The sequence below is a fragment of the Theobroma cacao genome, chromosome 6 (genome assembly GCF_000208745.1).
Source record: "Theobroma cacao cultivar B97-61/B2 chromosome 6, Criollo_cocoa_genome_V2, whole genome shotgun sequence".
Taxonomy (NCBI): Eukaryota; Viridiplantae; Streptophyta; class Magnoliopsida; order Malvales; family Malvaceae; genus Theobroma; species Theobroma cacao.
In genome coordinates, this window is record NC_030855.1 from 18,405,861 (window position 1) to 18,424,121 (window position 18,261).

General features: G+C 34.7%; 1 protein-coding gene across 2 annotated transcripts; it reads left to right on the top strand.

The window, feature by feature from the left end:
- LOC18596031 (protein IQ-DOMAIN 14) lies at nucleotides 14,340–18,020 on the top strand. Of its 2 annotated transcripts, none has more exons than XM_018122605.1 (4): nucleotides 14,340–14,884; nucleotides 15,554–16,046; nucleotides 16,810–17,016; nucleotides 17,117–18,020. In XM_018122605.1, the coding sequence occupies exons 2-4, from the start codon at nucleotides 15,618–15,620 to the stop codon at nucleotides 17,699–17,701; spliced, it is 1,221 nt and encodes a 406-aa protein (XP_017978094.1). In that variant the 5' UTR covers nucleotides 14,340–14,884; nucleotides 15,554–15,617; the 3' UTR covers nucleotides 17,702–18,020. The 2 variants fall into 2 exon arrangements, with proteins under 2 accessions (XP_017978094.1, XP_017978093.1); XM_018122604.1 differs by having other exon boundaries at nucleotides 14,340–14,877.

Consider the following 18,261-nt stretch of genomic DNA (forward strand, 5'->3'; position numbering starts at 1 on the left):
GATTTCATTGTCTATCTGAAAACTAATAAATTCATGAAAAATTTTGATTAAAACTTAAAAGAGTCTAAATATTTTAATGTAAATTTTAACGCATTTTGGATGTGTAAATCGAGTAAATAATTAATAAGCTTGCATACGAACTCAAATATAAAAGAGATGTAGTAACTTACGAGTGAAAAATAACTTAAAAATGTAATATTTAAAAAATAATTATTTTAAAAATTTTAAAAAAATTTGTTATTCTAGTTTAATTAAACTTTCATGTTTTTATTTTATATTAAACACACTTTTATGATTAATGATTGACAAACTGTTATTAGTCAAAATACTATTAATTATTTTATATCCACATAATATTTAAAACTTAAGACTATGCAATGATAGATTATAATCACATGACTAACTGCCATTACTAATCGTTGGCCCAAATTTGGTCAGTTAATCAGTCCTAGTTTAGGCACCAGTTAATCAAGCTCAAATCGCCTCCTCGCGAGCCGTTTGAGCATTCCTAGTTGGCCACCGCCAGTCTCAAAACCAAGATAAAGTATTGATAAGGGATGATCAATGAGTAAATATTCAAAGCATGAGTGAATGCTGAAAGGGCATTTGCTAATTGATGACCATTCAAACATTTACTACCTGGTATCTTAGTTTGTTGGCCATTCAATAGCATGAGTAAATATTCAAAGCCTAAGTAAATGTCGAATGGATATTTTCTAATTAATGGCCATTCAAACATCATCTTGGGTTGTTGGATTATAACACTTATAATTGATCGAAATTGACCAAATTGGTCAATTTCGATTTGAATGGTTTTTTATGTTGCTCTATCGATTTTGCTAGGGTTTCCTTCGTAATCAAAACTTATTAATACTCATTTTTAGTCTTATTGATTTTTTTTTAATAATATCGAGTATCATTAAATGGGTGTGAAAAATGATCACTACCTTGAAAGAAGAACCAAACACCAAACGTAACAAGACAAACAAAGATTTGACTGGTATATCCCTATTTTTCAAAGTGCCCTAATCAAAACTCATGCCCTTAACCATCTAAAAAACCTTCAATAAACAAAAGAACACCAAACTCTTAGAGAAAGAAAAAGGGGTGGGCAATCACAAATTGAACACAAACCTCCTCTTAAAACAAGACACAAAAGCCCAAGAAAATATTCCCAAACACCAAGCCCCCTGCAGAGGGGGAAGGGGTGAAGAACACAGAGTCGTCAATTATACCTTGTACATCATCAAACAAATCTCCCTTCTTAGCAACGAGCCCTACCATCATTTTAGTACATACATAATGTTGAAGAACTGAGGTTTGCTGCATTCTTGGCAAGCCTGTTAACCTCCTGGTTTGCTTCCTGTAAAATGTGTCTTATCTCCTAAGGCCCTAATTGTTCCCCGATTCTTTCTATTAGAATCACCCATTTGTGTAGCCTCCAAGGCACCAAACCTCGTTTTTGAACCTAGTTAACGATATTAATCGCATCACTTTCAACAATCGGATGATGACTATCTTTCCATTTCGAAGTAGAAAAACTCATAATCGCTTCTTTCACAGCCATAATTTCAACTTGGGAGGAGTCAGTAATACCTATCGATTTGGAGAAACTGATCTTCACCTCTCCGAACTCATTCGTCAAGATTCCTCCAATTCCAACTAGTCCAAGACATCCTTTTGTCGAGCCGTCAACATTGAATTTTATAAATCCTTGTTTTAGAGCAGCCCATTTAATTCTTTTCCTTACTTGTTTTTGTTTCATTTTTGCATAGCTTTCTGCCGAGGGATTGATGAAAATATCAGAGATAGACTCGTAATCCTTTGGCCATTTTGCATTGGCCCGTGAGGCGATTCTGAACTGCATCAGCTCCTAACATTCCTTATTATCCCACTTTTTCCTTTTAAAAACTACCTTGTTTCTGCTCTTCCAAATTATCTAAACAATTGCAAAATAAGCAAGTTTCCACAATCTAATATTGTACTATCCAACATAACAATTATTCCAAGCCTCAAAGAAAGCTATAATTGACCCTAGGGTTATCCAACTGATGTTGAACAGTTTACACCACATTCCCCATATCTTCCAAGTTTTGTTGCATCTGGTGAAAAAGTGACAACAAGTTTCTTTTTCTAAGTTACACAAAACACATAATCAGAGGATTCATGAAACATCCCTCTGGTTGTTAGTTCCGCTTTGACACCAATCTTTTCATAAAGAAGTTGCCAGACAAAAGCTTCTGTTCGGTGAGGTGCCGTACCAGACCATACATCTTTCCATATTTTCCTTTCATCTTTGTCAAAGTTGGTAAGAATTTGACAGAACGATTTAGGTAAGTACCTACCACTAACTTCACATTTCCAAACAAGAACATCCATCATTTTCTTGCTAAGTTGAACCTCTTTCAAAGTGTCTCCAAGGGCGTACCATTGACTCTTCTCCCAATCAAATAGACACCTACGCAGAGAAATGTCTCATATCCATACATTTCTGGACCATTTTCCAAAATCAACCACTTTACCAGTTTTATTTATCGATAGTGAAAAAATCCTAAGAAACTTTTCACCAATAATGCAACCTTCGATCCATTCGTCAGTCCAAACATTATGTTTTCTCTATTACCTATTGCAAAACCATGATTAGAAATGACCTGCAAGAAAAATTTGTTAAACATAAGCAGAGGACTAATAATTTTCTTTCAATGGCAAGAAAAGTTTTTATTAACTCTCGTGTTTGGCATGAGAATGGATGAATCACTACTAGTATTGTCTACAATTAATTCCCTCCATAAGCTCCCTCTTTCGTTTCCATACGTCCAAATCCATTTGTTGAGAATGGCTTTGTTCCAAATACCCAAATCTCCGATTCTGATCCCTCTATAATCCTTGTGGTTGTTAACCACCTCCCACTTGATATAATGCACTCTTTTTTTTTCCTTAGTGTCACCCTAAAGGAACTTTTGCTACAATTGTTCAATTTTATTCTTCACACCTCTTGCCAGATAAAAACAAGACATATAGTAATTGGGGAGTTTTGCCAAGACTGATTTTAGTAAAGTTATACAACCTCTTAGGGACAAGGATTTTGCCTTTCAACCAGAAAGTATGCTTCCGACCTTTTCGATAACTGGGTTCCAGAAAATCATTGAGTTGTGATTAACACCTAGTGGTAACCCAAGATAGGTAGATGGGAGCTTTCCCATTCTACAATTCATAATTTTCGCCCACTTATTGACCAACTGTTCATTTATACCAATGCCCAATAGCTGGCTCTTTTGATAATTTATTTTAAGTCCTGATACACTCTGGAAGCATTTCAAAATTCTTTTCATAGCCATCAACTTTTCCAACTCTTTGTTACAAAAAAAGAGTGTGTCATCTGCAAATTGAAGGTGAGATATAATAAGACCTTGTTTCTCGATTTCCACACCATTACATATTCCCTTTGTTTTAGCCCTATTGAGCATACAACTTAGCACCTCCACAATGATAATAAATAAGAAAGGAGAAATGAGGCATCCTTAACGAAGACCTTTTTTCATTTTAAATTGTTTCGTTGAAGATCCATTCACAAGGATCTATACCATAGCTGAGCTAATACATTATTTAACCCATAGCCTCCATCGATCACGGAAAGCCATTTTCCTCATTATCAAATCAAGAAAACTCCAATTAACACAATCATACGCTTTTTCAAAATCAATCATGAACACCAATCCCCTGTTTCCTTTTTTGAGTGCATCAACTACCTCATTCGCAAGAAGAGAGAAATCCATAATCTATGGACCTCGCAAGAAAGCAAACTATTTTCTACCAATGATTTCTTATAGCACACCTCTCACTCTGTTAGCCAATGGTTTAGTCACAATTTTGTACACACATCCAACCAAGCTTATTGGTCGGTATTCATTCAAACCTGTTAGACTTTGAACCATTAGGATCAAAGTGATGAAAGAAGAATTAACTCCTTTGCCTAATCTTCTGTTCTTATAAAACTTTGTCATGTAATTGATCACATCTTTCCTAACTGCACACCATTATTTCTTAAAGAATTTCATGTTATAACCGTCTGATCTTGGCACTTTCTCACCATCATAGCTTAGAATTGTATCCCAAACTTCCTTATTTGAGAAGGGACTTTCAAGCAACCTCATTAATTCCATTTTTAAGGTTTTAAATTGACATCCCATTTCTCTTAGGTCAAGCACTTCTCACTCAGCAAAATGGTTTTCAAAATGATTAACAATTACTTCTTTAACTTCCTACGGTTTATCATAAACTTCATCCCCCCACTTGATTTTTTCAATTAAATTAGTCCTTCTTCCAACTGAAGTGATGGCATGGAAATACTTTGCGTTGCAATCTCCTTCTTGAACCCATTTGCACCTCGATCTCTACCTCCATTCAACTTTATCCGTTCTGTACAACCTCCATAGCTCAACCTTCTTTTGCACAATTTCCCGCTTTGTATCATCCTGGATAAATTTTTCTTAACTGTCAGTCAACAAAGATTTTAATTCTTCTTCAATTTTTTGAATGAGCTTTCTTGCATATCCTATTTTCTTTGTTTGCCACTCCTTAATTACTGACTTTAAGTCTCTCAGTTTATCCCATAGCTTAGCTTATTCCCCATTCTTTGTTTTGTTCCTATTCCAATGTTGAGTAACGATCTGTTGAAAGCTCTTCTGATCAGGGCAATAATTAAACATTTTGAAAGGCCTAAGCCCCTATCGGAAGGAAGTTATCCTTAGAACAATGGGATTGTGATCTGAAAGTGAACTCGAAAGACAACTTTGAATCAGTCCTTGTTCAATATGAAGCCAATCAATCTCTAATAAAAACCTACTGAGTCTACTAAAAGCCCAACCATCTCTAAAATCGCACCATTTGTACCTATCTCTTGTCAATTCTAAATCAACTAGTGCAAGATTATTAATAAACTCATTAAACTTCTCTTCAAGTCTCCTAATTCCTTCTTTTCCCAACCTTTCTTGCTCGTTTCTTATGATGTTGAAATCTTCCCCCAAACACCATAAAATGTTTTTGCTTCTCATCAATTGCTCTAGTTCTTCACACAGATTTTGTTTCAGACTCTCTTCATTCAGGTAATAGATATTGATAAAGCCATAGCATTTTTCCACCTCCGTTACTTTCCCAATAACCACAAGGAAATGTCGATTATGGATCTGTTCGCACACTTGAAAGAAATCATCATGCCATATACTAATTAAACCCTTTGCTTTTCCCATTGAAGCCATAAAACTTCCACTGATCTTGTCCCCTCTGGTTCCCCACAATTTCTCATAAAAATTCCATTCAATTCTTTGCAACTTCGACTCCTGAATTAAAATCATATCCGGCCTCTGGCTATTCACAACATTGTTCACCGCCTATTTTTTTCAGTTCTACCTAATCTCCTAACATTCCATGAGATTATAATCATTTTATAAAAATGCCATACAAAACTAGCAGCAAACAACACACTTACATATTGGGTGCCCCTTTGGCCCTATATTTCTCCATGTCTGCAAAATAGTTCAGAACTTCCTCTTTTCTTTTAATGAACTCGAACCCCATTAATCTACTCATTTCAAAAATTAGTCCAGTTTCATTGTCGTTATCCACTTCGCCCACCTCTGCATCCTCATCACTCTCTGAAATTTTTGACACAACCACACTAACATCTTTGCCAACGTCATTCGAGATGCTCATTTTCATCCTATTTTGCCCTTTTGTGTTTTTTTCAATCTTATTATTTGACCTTTTTCATTTTTTGATTTTGTTCTCTGTCTCAATATGGTACTACTAGTGCCTAGCATCTAATTTCCCAAGAGCCCCATTTCCTCTTTATCATCCTCCGCATAAAGTTTGTGCCCACCTTTCTTGCCTCTGAAGAACCATTCCATTTTTTTGAGTTTTGATTTTACTTTGCATTTACTTTTCCCCTCAATTGCTTTGTTGATTTTCCCACAAGCTTTCTTTTTTGTTTTTCTTCCATCAATGCTTTGCAAAGACTCCTTTGTTCCTTCTAACTCTAAATCCTGGTTCTTCGATAGAAGCCATTTTTCTAGCAACCTGAGAAGCCTCAATTTATTTAATTGAAAGCATCGATTGATCTTGTTCTCTTCTTTCCTTGAATGTGACTTTTGTTTGCTTAAGTTGTCCCTCTTTTTCTCCCTCAGCATCTTTATTATTTTCTCCACTGCAAACCGTTCATCAGATTTTTCTCTTGGTCTAGCCTTACCCCTATCTTTTGTCGTATTCCATTCTACCACTTTTGGCCCCTTGTCTCATTTTTTAACTCATTTTGATATGTTCCCTCTTCCTCATCTGATCCATGAGTTTGATTGCAAACATTTGATCCACACGGTTTTACGATTTGGGCTCTTACTTTTTTTGCTACCATTTTTATGATTGGGCTTGTTTTATTTAATAGGCCCAACTGTTCTCTTCCCTCTATATTTGATTTGACACTCTCCATACCTTCGTCCTTTACCAGTTGGTCTTGGATCTCTATACTCTTTATTGTTATTCCCTTTTGTTCTTCCATAATCCCCCTTTTAAAATTTGAATTTGAAAAGCCTCCCTTAGGAGCTTTTTCAACTTGAAAATATGATTTTACCCTCCCTTTACCCACTTTTCCTTTCTCAATCTTTTTTGTCTCAACCTTTGAACCCTTTCTCTAACACACTCTGTCATTCTGTCCATCCCCACTTTGTTTTTTTTCGAACCTTGGTCACTCTCACCAGATGGTTCGCTAGATAGTTCATCACATCTCGAAATCGCCTCGTAGCTCAATACTTCCTTTATTAATGCTTTAACTTGAAAACCTTTCACATTTACCTCTATCGATGCAAAAGCAAAATATCTTGAAGGGATCTAACCTCCATAAGAATGGTAGCATAGTCTAGTCTCCATCTATCCAAAGTATCCTGATCAGCTTGAATAAACTTGCCCTACACATTCTCGATTGCCTTGAAGCCATCCTCATGCCATATGTGAAGAGGGATTTCTTCAATTTTAACCCGCACTTTGTATGTTCTTACCTTCTCCCCAGCACTATAAGGAGAGAGGGAAATGACCCATGGTTCAAAGATGTCCTAATATTGATTTAGAAGCGTCTCGATCTCATCTTTGTTCCAAAACGAGACTAAAACAAACTGACCCCCGATTGGGCGAACACCGATGTTGACCGCTTAACAAAACAAAGAATTCTGGATAGATTTGCAACACACAAGTCGTCTCAATTGACCATGTGCACTACATTCTAACCAATTAAGTTCATCTTTTTCAATAAGAATCGTTTTGACCTCCTTCGCACAATCATCAATGTTTTTGGTTTCCTTCCCTCGACTCACATTAGCTTTATTCATTTCCACTTTTCCCTGCGTCCTCACTTCTCTTTCATTGATGTTTCTAGTTAGAGCCTCTTTAAAGTTCATCCTTTGATTTATCGTCTCATTTGTGAATTCTCTCACACTGTTCACATTACGAACCTCTTTGCTGTCTCTAAGCATTTTCGCCTTAGATACCCAAATTCTTCTTCCATAAATCCACCTGTCATTTCCCTTTTTGATAGCTCTTTTTAGCTCATTGATTTCCCTGAATCTTACAAAAGCATATTTAGCTTCCACTTTGACTTTTGTTCTTGGGAAAAAGACATCAACCACGACTCCATACTCATTAAAAACTTGCTTTAAGAAACCCTAATCCACGTATATGCTTAAGTTTCCCACAAAAGTTGAGAAAAGCCTGCTCTTCCACTTCTTGACCCCCCACGGGTCCTCTTTTCCCTTACTAATAGTGATTCGTCGATCCTACTAAACGTTTCGCTCCCTATTCCTACTTCTCTCTCTAACCCTACTGTTCTTTCTCTTTCTCCCTCTCTCTCTCTCTCTCTCTCTATCTAACCATTGTTGTCCTTTTAGTGGTATTGATATGAAGAATAAAATTACTATATATCCATGTTATAACGTCACATCATTATNCTTCTTCTTCCTCCTCTCTCTCTCTCTCTCTCTATCTAACCATTGTTGTCCTTTTAGTGGTATTGATATGAAGAATAAAATTACTATATATCCATGTTATAACGTCACATCATTATTTGACATGTTCACATAACATATAATATAAAATGACAAAAATATTTCACAAATAAAAATTAATTATAAACATTGTTCTTAGTTAGAACAACAATCTCTTGCCCCCACTTCCTGCCTTTTTTTATGCCTCAGCTTTTATAACATGACATGTGTCTTTTTATTACTACAAATGATAGGAGCTGTTTAGTAAAAAATGAAATTCTTAAAACAAAAGAAAGATTCTGAAACATTTTTTATGAAGAAATATTCAAAATTTTGGAATAGTTTACATTGAACAAAAAAAACTCATATAAAATCCTAAATCTAAAACCAAACCTAAATTTAGAGAAATGTGGGGTATGAGAAGAAAAAAAGAGATCTCAGGCTACTGCATATTAGGGAGATAGAAAATCTAATACTAGAACAATAAGTAAAAGAAAGGAATGAAGAAATTAGGGAAAAAATTAGTGGTTTTGGTAAAGGTTGAGAGGTTTGGGCACTGCAAGTGTGGTGAACTCAGCATCTTGATGCCTATGTCCTTCTCTTAAATCTGAAAGTCAAGACAAGGGATCGTGCTTTTCCTCAATATTAGAAGTTAGGCTGTATCTTGGTTGGCGTTGGCAAAAGAAACGATGTGATGGTATCTATAGAGATAGAGTACATTATTAGAGGGTCCGTGGGATACTTGAAATTGAAATGCTGCAATTGATTTTGACATAGTTGAGATTAGCTTTAAGGAGTCTTTGGGATGTTCAGATTGAATGGCCTAACTTGTTTTTCCCCTTTCTTTTTTCATAATCTTTTCGTTTCTCATCTTTAATTTTTGTTCTCTAGTTTGAATAAGAAAGAATAAGTTTTCTTTTCAATATTGTGGTTTTCATTTAAAGATTATTTCAATTTGTTCCTTATAGATATTTTCTCTTATGTGCCTTTTTTGTTTGTTTTTTGGTGTGGGCTTATGTTTCTATGAAAGAGTCTGTTATAAATTGGTCTTTAGGGACTTGATTTGCTAGACAAGGAGAGACAAGACTATTTTTTCTATTTTAAGATTTTGGCTTTGCAAGGTTGTTTGAGGAATGTCTTCTTTCTTCTCTAATGATTAAGGACTTGTATGGGAATGGGGTGGGGTTATAAAGATGAATGTTCTATGGTGTTAATAGCTCACCCTATCTACAACATCCCAAATATGGAAGAAAAGAACTCTCCTCCTCATATAGAGGAACGATTTTACCCTACAATTACTAAAATTCAATGATTTTTTTTTTTTTAAATTGAAACCAAACTAATTTTAATACTAGTATTAATGAGAGGACACATTTCACTTTATAAAAGTTGGGCATAAAAAAAGACAAGAAGTGGGGCAAAAGATTTTTATTCTCTTGAGTTAAAACAAAAATATAAAAAATTAATTAAACATAACAAAAAATAAAAATTTAAGTAACAAAAATATTGAAAAAGGGTAAAATCTTTTTTGAATTTTGAATTCAAGAATTTTGATATTATGTTAAATAAGGTAACCAATCATCTCAAAAGATTTTTTTAAAAGAAAGATGAATACTTCATTACCTCATTAACTTCAATATAATATGAGCGACTTTACATAATATACAACAATTATCACTCACAATATTATATAAAGCATGAAAGATGAGCCTCATTAAAAATTTTATCATGGAAAATCCCAGTGGGAAAAGGACCATGATAAGGAAAAAAGAATTCATAGGCTAATCATGCATTACAAATAACCAAATTTAAACCCACACACCTTTTAATCAATTGATCAACAAGGCATCTTTAATTACATAATCTATAAGTAGGTTTGGTATGAGAGAAGCATCCCTCCATATAAATTGATCTATTGGCATATCTTTGGCAAACTTTGTTACCATTTAAGCCATCATGTTGCTTATCCTAAGCACATGCTTCACAATCTGTGTTGCCATCTCTTCCAAAAAAATAGCACAATTCTCTACTAATAAACCTAAAGTCCCCTTGAAATTTTTACTTGAAATCCATCTAGCCACTAAAAGGTTGTTGACTTGTATCTCATCAAGCATAATATTACTTTCTAGACACATCATCATCGCCCATGTATCATCCCTCAATTCTGCATCAGAAACACGAGTTGTGTAACATCCTTTTTGCACCCATGAGTACCACGCCACCAATAGAGTTTCTAACTATAAAATCCGCAACCATCATGACTTCACCATGCCCAGAGGAGGCTCAATAAGTTCAAAGGCCTAAAACGAAATATTCAAATGATATTTTTTTAAAATTAAAAAAAATTATTAAAATTTTATTCTTCTAGCTTTTTGAGATGCAAAATTTTTAATTAAACTTTTATAATCAAGTTCTTCTAATATTTTTTTTTTCAATTGATAATATAGTCAATCAATTTAATCTTTCTTGAGACATTATTGATTTTAAATAAGATTTTATTAATTTTAGTTTGAAAAACTTCTTTCTTTTTAAGCAACACTTACTGGAATTGTTAACATTATTTTAAAAGTAATATATGCATTTAGAAAAGAATCGAGTTTTCTTATATGATTAAGTATATCAATTGGATTGTTTTCTTCCTATATAATTTCTTTTAAATTTTTAATTCTGAAAATAAATTTAAACCATTAATATCAGAATAGTTATTATATTTTAAGGAACATTCCAGATTAAGACAATATTCTTTCAAACCATTATCATCTAATGACTTCAACTTTTTACTACTATATTAAAAACCAAAAAAATAATTAGTTTTATATATAGGAAAAAAATAGTTGTTGAAAATCATTAAATGAGTTGATTGAAAATAAGAGAAATAAGTGAGAAAAAAAATAACTTTTTGAGATGATTAAATACATATGACTGTTAGTTGATTGAAAATAAAAAAATATAGTTGAGAATTAATAGCATTTTAGAAATAAGAAAGTGATAGAAAATTGAGATTTATTAGGCATATAATTAGAAAAGTGAAAGAACAAATAATTTTATTAATTATTTTTTACTTATATATATATTTTAATATAATTAATTATATTATAATTATTATAAAATTATAAATCCTTCCCAAATTGAGGGCCTAAAGCCCTTGCTTGGCTGGCTTCACCCAAGGGCTGGCTTTGACCATCCCTTATAAATTAAGCAGCATCTAAGTTCAACTTTAGACCATGTGGTCTACTCCAAGGTGTCCACAACTCAACATATATATGTTGCGTATAATGGGCAGAACAATTGGCCTCCCTATATTGCCATCATATAGTCAAGACCTCGCTTGGTTCTATCTTCTTGTCCTTAAAAATGAGTAAGTTTTGAGCTTTCCATATATTATGCTAATAGGAAATGGACAATTATTATATATTTTTATTAACAAAAACATGATAAAATTGATTGAACTAAACTTAAATTTAGAGTTGTCTTAACAAAAAAAACATTTAATATTATTTAGTCTTCTATCGAGATTTGAGTGATACAGAGAAATGAAACAAATCCAATCCAATTAAAGTATTATATCAAAAATCTTTAATACTAATATAATTTACTTATTAAAAAGACTACACAATAAGCACAAAATTAAATTGTTACTAATAAAATAATTATACAAATTATCTAGTTAGAGCTATTATATGATACTATTACTTAGCTAGACTATAATATGTAGTTAGAATTATATTATAATGATGCTAGTCATATATATATAAAGTTAATTATATTTATAATCTAAAAATAACTGACTAATATAATTATAAATAAATATTATAGTCTAACTAGATAATAGTATTGTATAATAACTCTAACTAGATAACTTGTATAATTATCTTAACAGTTAACATGTAAAAATTTGAATATAAAGCTACATTATCAACTTATATAACAGTGATAATGCATAAATACTGGCAAGCAACTTTAAAAGGTACAATGGTTGAGAGTCCAACCCATTTAGATGAGTGGATGGGATGCCAATATGCTTTAAATCCAAATGAAAAAAGAGTGACGGAGAGCCAACCCGACCTGAGAACATTGAGACTTGGGATGAGAATGGGCTCCCTGGCAATACCCAACGTGGCCCAAATTAACTGGACCGGTTTGGTTTTTGGGTTTACCTGAATGCACTCACGCGTATTATATTCATGCTAGGCAAGAAAGGCAAACTCAGCAGGTGAGGTGAATGTCCCTCAGGGGCCAGGCGTTGTGATTGCATTTTGCCTAGCATTTCTGAAGAAGAGGTATAAAATTTTTATATTAAATTTATTATTATTATTATTATTATTATTATTCTTTTTCTTTTTCACTTCAATTTCGGACCCATTTAGTACGATTCTAAATCAATTAACATGTGAAACGTGTGCGCATAGTAAAAAGTACTAACACTACTTAATTTGGAATGCCTCTGGGCAATTAAAGAATGAAGAATCACATTATTTTAAAATGCAAAAAACCAACAATAATGGAACCATAAAGTAAGGCCCTTTTGACTCTTCCAACCAAACCGGAGCCGGGGGCTAAGCTCATTGTATTGAAACAAGCAAGGGGCCGGACTGGGCTGTCCATCCTGTTCAGATCCTTCTTATGACTCCTCTCTCCTACCTGCTGCCAGGAATAAGCCTAGACCAGTCTCTTTTTCTTCGGTTAATTTAGGTGAGACAGATTTGTAAATAATAGGAGATGGGGACCATTTTGATGCCTGCTTAGTTTTGATGATGCACACTTGAACAATAACACAAGCAAAAGCAGCCCCAAAAGTTTGTTGCCCAAATCAATGCAAATGGTCCATGCCATTGCCTTAAAATGTTGGTAAAGAGATTCAAGGCTTGCATAATAGGTACAGGGAATAGGGTTTGATTTTAATGGCTTCCGAGAAACAGAGGTATGGGGGAAGCAAAAGGAAGAAAAGATTCCAAACTAGTTATTTGTATACATCCATGATCCACTCCTCTGACCAAAACCCTCTAACTATGTAATTTGTGACAGCAACTTAAATGATTGCAAGAAGAAGAATATCCATCCATGTCTAGTCAAGAGGACTGGAATTTCTGTTTTCTTTTTTACTCTGTAAGTGTACTATGACCTCCCCCATTTTATTGAATTAATAATATTACTAAACAAGAATGTTTCAAAAGATTTTCATTGAATATTAAGTTGCCAAAGGCAAGTACTATTAAAATGACCCCAACAATTAAAAACTATTCAAATTTTGCTATATATAAAAATGAAGCAAATTACTGCTTCTTAAAGCACTATATAGTAGTTCTAGAGAAGATAAACAAAAGTTGCTTCACTATGGGGGACATCAATGCTGCTTAAAGAGGGTTAATATAATTTAATACTAAAGTGCAATGGTGGTCCAAATTAAAAAACTTCTTATCATAAGCTTCATAAAAAGTAATAGCATGGTGTCCTTAAACTTTTGGCATTTGCAGTGGTCAGATTACCTGGAGAAAATGTACCCAAAAAAAAAAAAGATTACCTCCATCCTCTCCTTTTTATTTTTTTTTAAATTTATTACAAGGAACCTTACCTGCGAAAAAATAAAATTTGGGTAATTATACCATTTTATGAAAGCAAATAGTGTTTGAATTCAGATCACATGTGCACAAATCAAGAGAATAGGCTTATATGAAAGAATGCTTGGGAGGCCCATTTTCCAAATCATTTCCATGAATCTATATGTCTGCTAAAACTTGATCATGAACGCATGACCTTGGTTCAGATACTCATGACTAGTTCAAAAAATATCAACAATGTTTTTCTTTTCTTCTTCAGATTCCTACTTTGAGTCCATGAAAATTGAAAATGGGTCCAGACTGCAAGAATTAATGCTATTATTATTATTATTATGGTACTTAGAGACTTTCCTTTCTATCAACATCATCCCAGAGAGTTGCTCAACATACTAGTCAAAACATCCAGGCCAAGTCGCTTTGAAAATGATATTCACCCCTGTAATTTTCAATTAAATTGGCAGCAGAAGCTCAGATTTAGATCTCCATTCAAAATTTAAAAATCCAACAGTTTAAAAAAACTTATTTTTGATTTTAATTCACCACTGTCAAGTGTGAATACCTAGCTAATAAAAGGATACCATTTTTATCCTCCTACATAATTGGTGAAGTATTCATTTGTATCCCAAAGAATCATGGAAAATTAAATAAAATAATAACATTCAAGTAATTGTTTATAACTAAAGAGATATCCTCCTCTCTCTCTCTCTCTCTCTTTCTTATTTATTGGCCTCACTGCCATAATTTACCAAAAACAGATTCAAAATCTGCACCACTACACCCTCATTTGCTAAAACACCCTTTTCAAACTGAGAGAAAAGAGAGATCTTCTGCAGAATCGATGGCAGAGAGATACTGAGCCACAAATCATTACAGAAAAGAAGATACGGAAACTGAAATATCTTTCTTCTCAACCTAAACAAGCAAAAAGAGAAGAAGTTTCAGCCTTCATTTCCCTTTTTTCTTTTTGGACTCTTTATAGACAAAAGAGTAGTAGTAGCTGCAAAAACCAACCCTTTTGCTTTATTGCCCTGATCCTGATCAGTGGCAAGAAAAGTTGTACCCTTTGTGTGGTTTTGTGCAAAAATGGCAATCAGATTTTCTTCCTTCGGTTTCATAAAATAAAGGGTATAAGATTGCTATAAAATATTGTTAGTATTTGTTTTCACGGGGTGTAGCTTTCATTTTGTACACGATTGGTACACATAGCTCCACAAAGTGGGAGAGAGAAAGCCTTGGAAAAAGTTTGAGACTTGAGAGAGAGACAGAAACCGGCGCTTCTTTTGAATTTTGAGAAGGTGAGGGGTGAGTTTCTTCTTCTCTGTGTGATTATTATTACTACAGCTTTTTACCTTTTTATGATTTGTCTGTAATTCTTTGTTTTGGCATACTGAGTTTTATTTGAAACATATAGTTTTCGTAATAACATAATCATGTTATCTGTATCTTTCTGTGACATCGTTGTTTGTCTTGTAATGCAGTTCTTCACGAGGTTGTGTCAGATTTTCTTTTCAAAAGAACACACCAAAGAAAATCCAAGCTTTATCCATATATTTTGATGCCCTTTTTTTAGTTAATGTTTTTCCTCCACTCTGTTCTCATCACTTCTCTACTTGCAACCTGTAAAGATTCTAGAGATCTTGCAGACACCCTTTTTTTTTGTTCTCTCAATAAACTCAATCCCCACTTTGTTTCTCTCTCTAGTTTTTCTCGGATTCCACTTTCTCTTTTTGAAAGCTTTGTTACTGCTATACTTTTTATTGCTAAAAACCATTGGGGTTGGAAGGGGTCTTCGATTCAGTGCTTTGACATTTGTGTTTCTCTCTATAAAGATTTCCTGGCTAGCTACTTGTTATTCTCTCTTGTTTTGTTACTTCAAATTCCAGGGAAAGTGCGAGAGAGAAAGGAGTAAAACGAAGCTTCTTTTGCGGTCCTTTTTCTAACAAACTCCGCTTGTTTTGTTTCTCTATTTAGGATTACTTTTGTTGTTACTACTACTACAACTACTTTTCCCTTCCTTGGTTTCGATCCTCAAGAGATGGGGAGGGCTACAAGGTGGCTGAAGGGGCTGTTGGGCATGAAAAAAGAGAAAGACAAAGACAGAGACCAGATAGGGCATTCAAATTCAGTTTTATGTGACAAGAAAGAAAAGAAAAGATGGAGTTTTGCCAAGTCGGGGAAGGATGCTAATGCAATTTCTCAGATTCCATTGAGTATTACAAGGAGTATTCCGGCGAACGATGCTGCTTGGCTCAGATCCTACATTGCGGAGAGTGAGAAGGAGCAGAAGAAGCATGCAATTGCAGTGGCTGCTGCTACAGCAGCCGCAGCTGATGCAGCCGTGGCAGCCGCACAGGCGGCGGTGGCAGTGGTGAGGCTGACCAGCAATGGAAGAGGTACATTGTTTGGTGGAGGGAGGGAGAGGTGGGCAGCTGTGAAAATTCAAACGGTCTTCAGAGGCTATTTGGTAAGTGGATATTTTGACATTGGTTTTATCCATTTCTTTTGGTTATTGATTTATCTACTTTTCGGTCCGTATTATGGAGTTGTCTTTCTTGTTTCTTACTTGTTTGTCTGTCTGCTCTAAAAAGTTTTGGGAAGGTAGATTCAAACGGTAATGGAAACAGTACATTTTTGTTTTCCTGTTGGGACATGGGAATCAATCAGCATTAATTTGTACCTATAGTTCTTTTCTTAACACTACCCAAGCTTGGTGTATTGGATTACTTTTATGTCTGCTGCTCAAAAGCTGAAGACAGAATTAAGACTCAAAGCTAATGAAACAGTAGGTGTGTTTTCTTTGCTCAATGTAATCTGCTGCTCAAAAGCTGAAGACAGTATTAAGACTCAAAGCTAATGAAACAGTAGGTGTGTTTTCTTTGCTCAATGTAACGGTACTTGTGCTACCTATGTTTTCCAACTCTCTTTTTGACTATGGCCCAAAAATCTTTTCTTTTTCCATGGATTTGAATTTTTGAATTTTAAAAGCTTTGTTTTTTTGTTGAAGAACTGGGTATCGTTTGTCTAAGCCAGGCGTTGAATTTTGGTTTTTGCCTGTTTTTGGTTCTGCAAGCGCCACATTAAAGTTGCTGACTTTTGGGGGCCCTTTGGCCAATTATTTGACTTTTCCAAAAATCTAAATAAATAAAAAAAAGAAAATGAAAAAGAAAGAGCTGCAATCGTTTTCCCTCTTGAAGCCTTTGTTGAAACTAATTTGGTTATACTTTCAGGCCAGGAAAGCACTTAGAGCTCTGAAAGGACTGGTTAGGTTACAGGCTCTTGTTAGAGGCTATCTTGTAAGAAAGAGGGCTACCGCAACTCTGCGTAGCATGCAAGCTCTTATTAGAGCACAAGCAGCAGTTCGATCTCAGCGATTACGTCGCTCCTTCAACAAGGAGAATAGGTATTATCCTGAAAACAGGCCCCGGAAATCCATTGTAAGTCCCGTTGCCAGCACATTCTCTAATCTACAGTATATTATGCAACTTTCCTAATTAATCAGCTGATTTCATTGATGTTTTTATCTCTCATTTTCAGGAAAGATTTGATGATCCAAGAAGCGCAATTCACAGCAAAAGACTATCTGCATCAATTGAAATCAGTGCTTACGACGAAAGCCCCAAAATAGTTGAAATTGATACATTCAAGACCAGGTCAAGGTCCCGCCGGCACAATACTGCGTTATCAGATTGTGGGGATGACTTGCCTTACCAGATAATCTCATCACCTCTTCCATGTCCAGTTCCAGCTCGAGCATCGGTACCCAATTGCCAAAATCTTCATGATTTTGAATGGTGCTTCACTGGGGATGAATGTAGGTTCTCTACTGCTCATAGCACTCCTCGTTTTGCTAATACTGCAATGTCCAATGCTCCTACTACACCGGCTAAAAGCGTGTGTGGCGACGGGTATTTTAGGCCTTATTCCAACTTCCCTAACTATATGGCAAACACACAATCCTTCAAGGCCAAGTTAAGATCTCACAGTGCCCCAAAGCAAAGGCCAGAGCCAGGAGTAAAGAAGAGGCTTTCGCTCAATGAAATAATGGCTGCAAGGAACAGCATGAGTGGAGTTAGAATGAACAAGTCATGTTACCAAGTTGAAGAAGCTTTAGATTTTTGAGTTGTGTTCAAGTTTCATATGTCCTCTTAATTTGTTTGCTAAGAAAATTAGGAGGATTTGGATAGAGAACTGTAGAAGTTGAACCAATACAACTTCTCTAGTGTTTTCCACTTTGTTATGAACAAGCCATAGGATAGAACAGAGCGCTTGTGTAAATTCTTTCAAAGAGTTTTTATTCAATCATGCCTTATTCTAGAATCTAGATGACAGTTGGAAATTTCTTTGTAAACTGCCAAAATCTGGGGAACCATGTTTAGATGGAATGGAGAAAATGAAAGGTCAAAAAGTAGCTGAAATAAAGCCAGAATTGATAACACTATTAATATTTTGAATTATAGTATTACTTAAGAAAAGATTTAAAGCTTCCTCGATGGTTCTAAATTTGGCATTCACAGTTGGACTTACGGGAGCCCGGTTTAGGTAGGCGATGAACTGCACTGCTGTCATTATGAGCAGGACAATTTTTAAAGCTCTGCTCAATGAGTTGAAAGAAAGATAAGGTAGGGCAAGCCTTGCCTGCCTGCGTGTTTGCGTTGGCTTTGAATCCTACTATTAGCTTT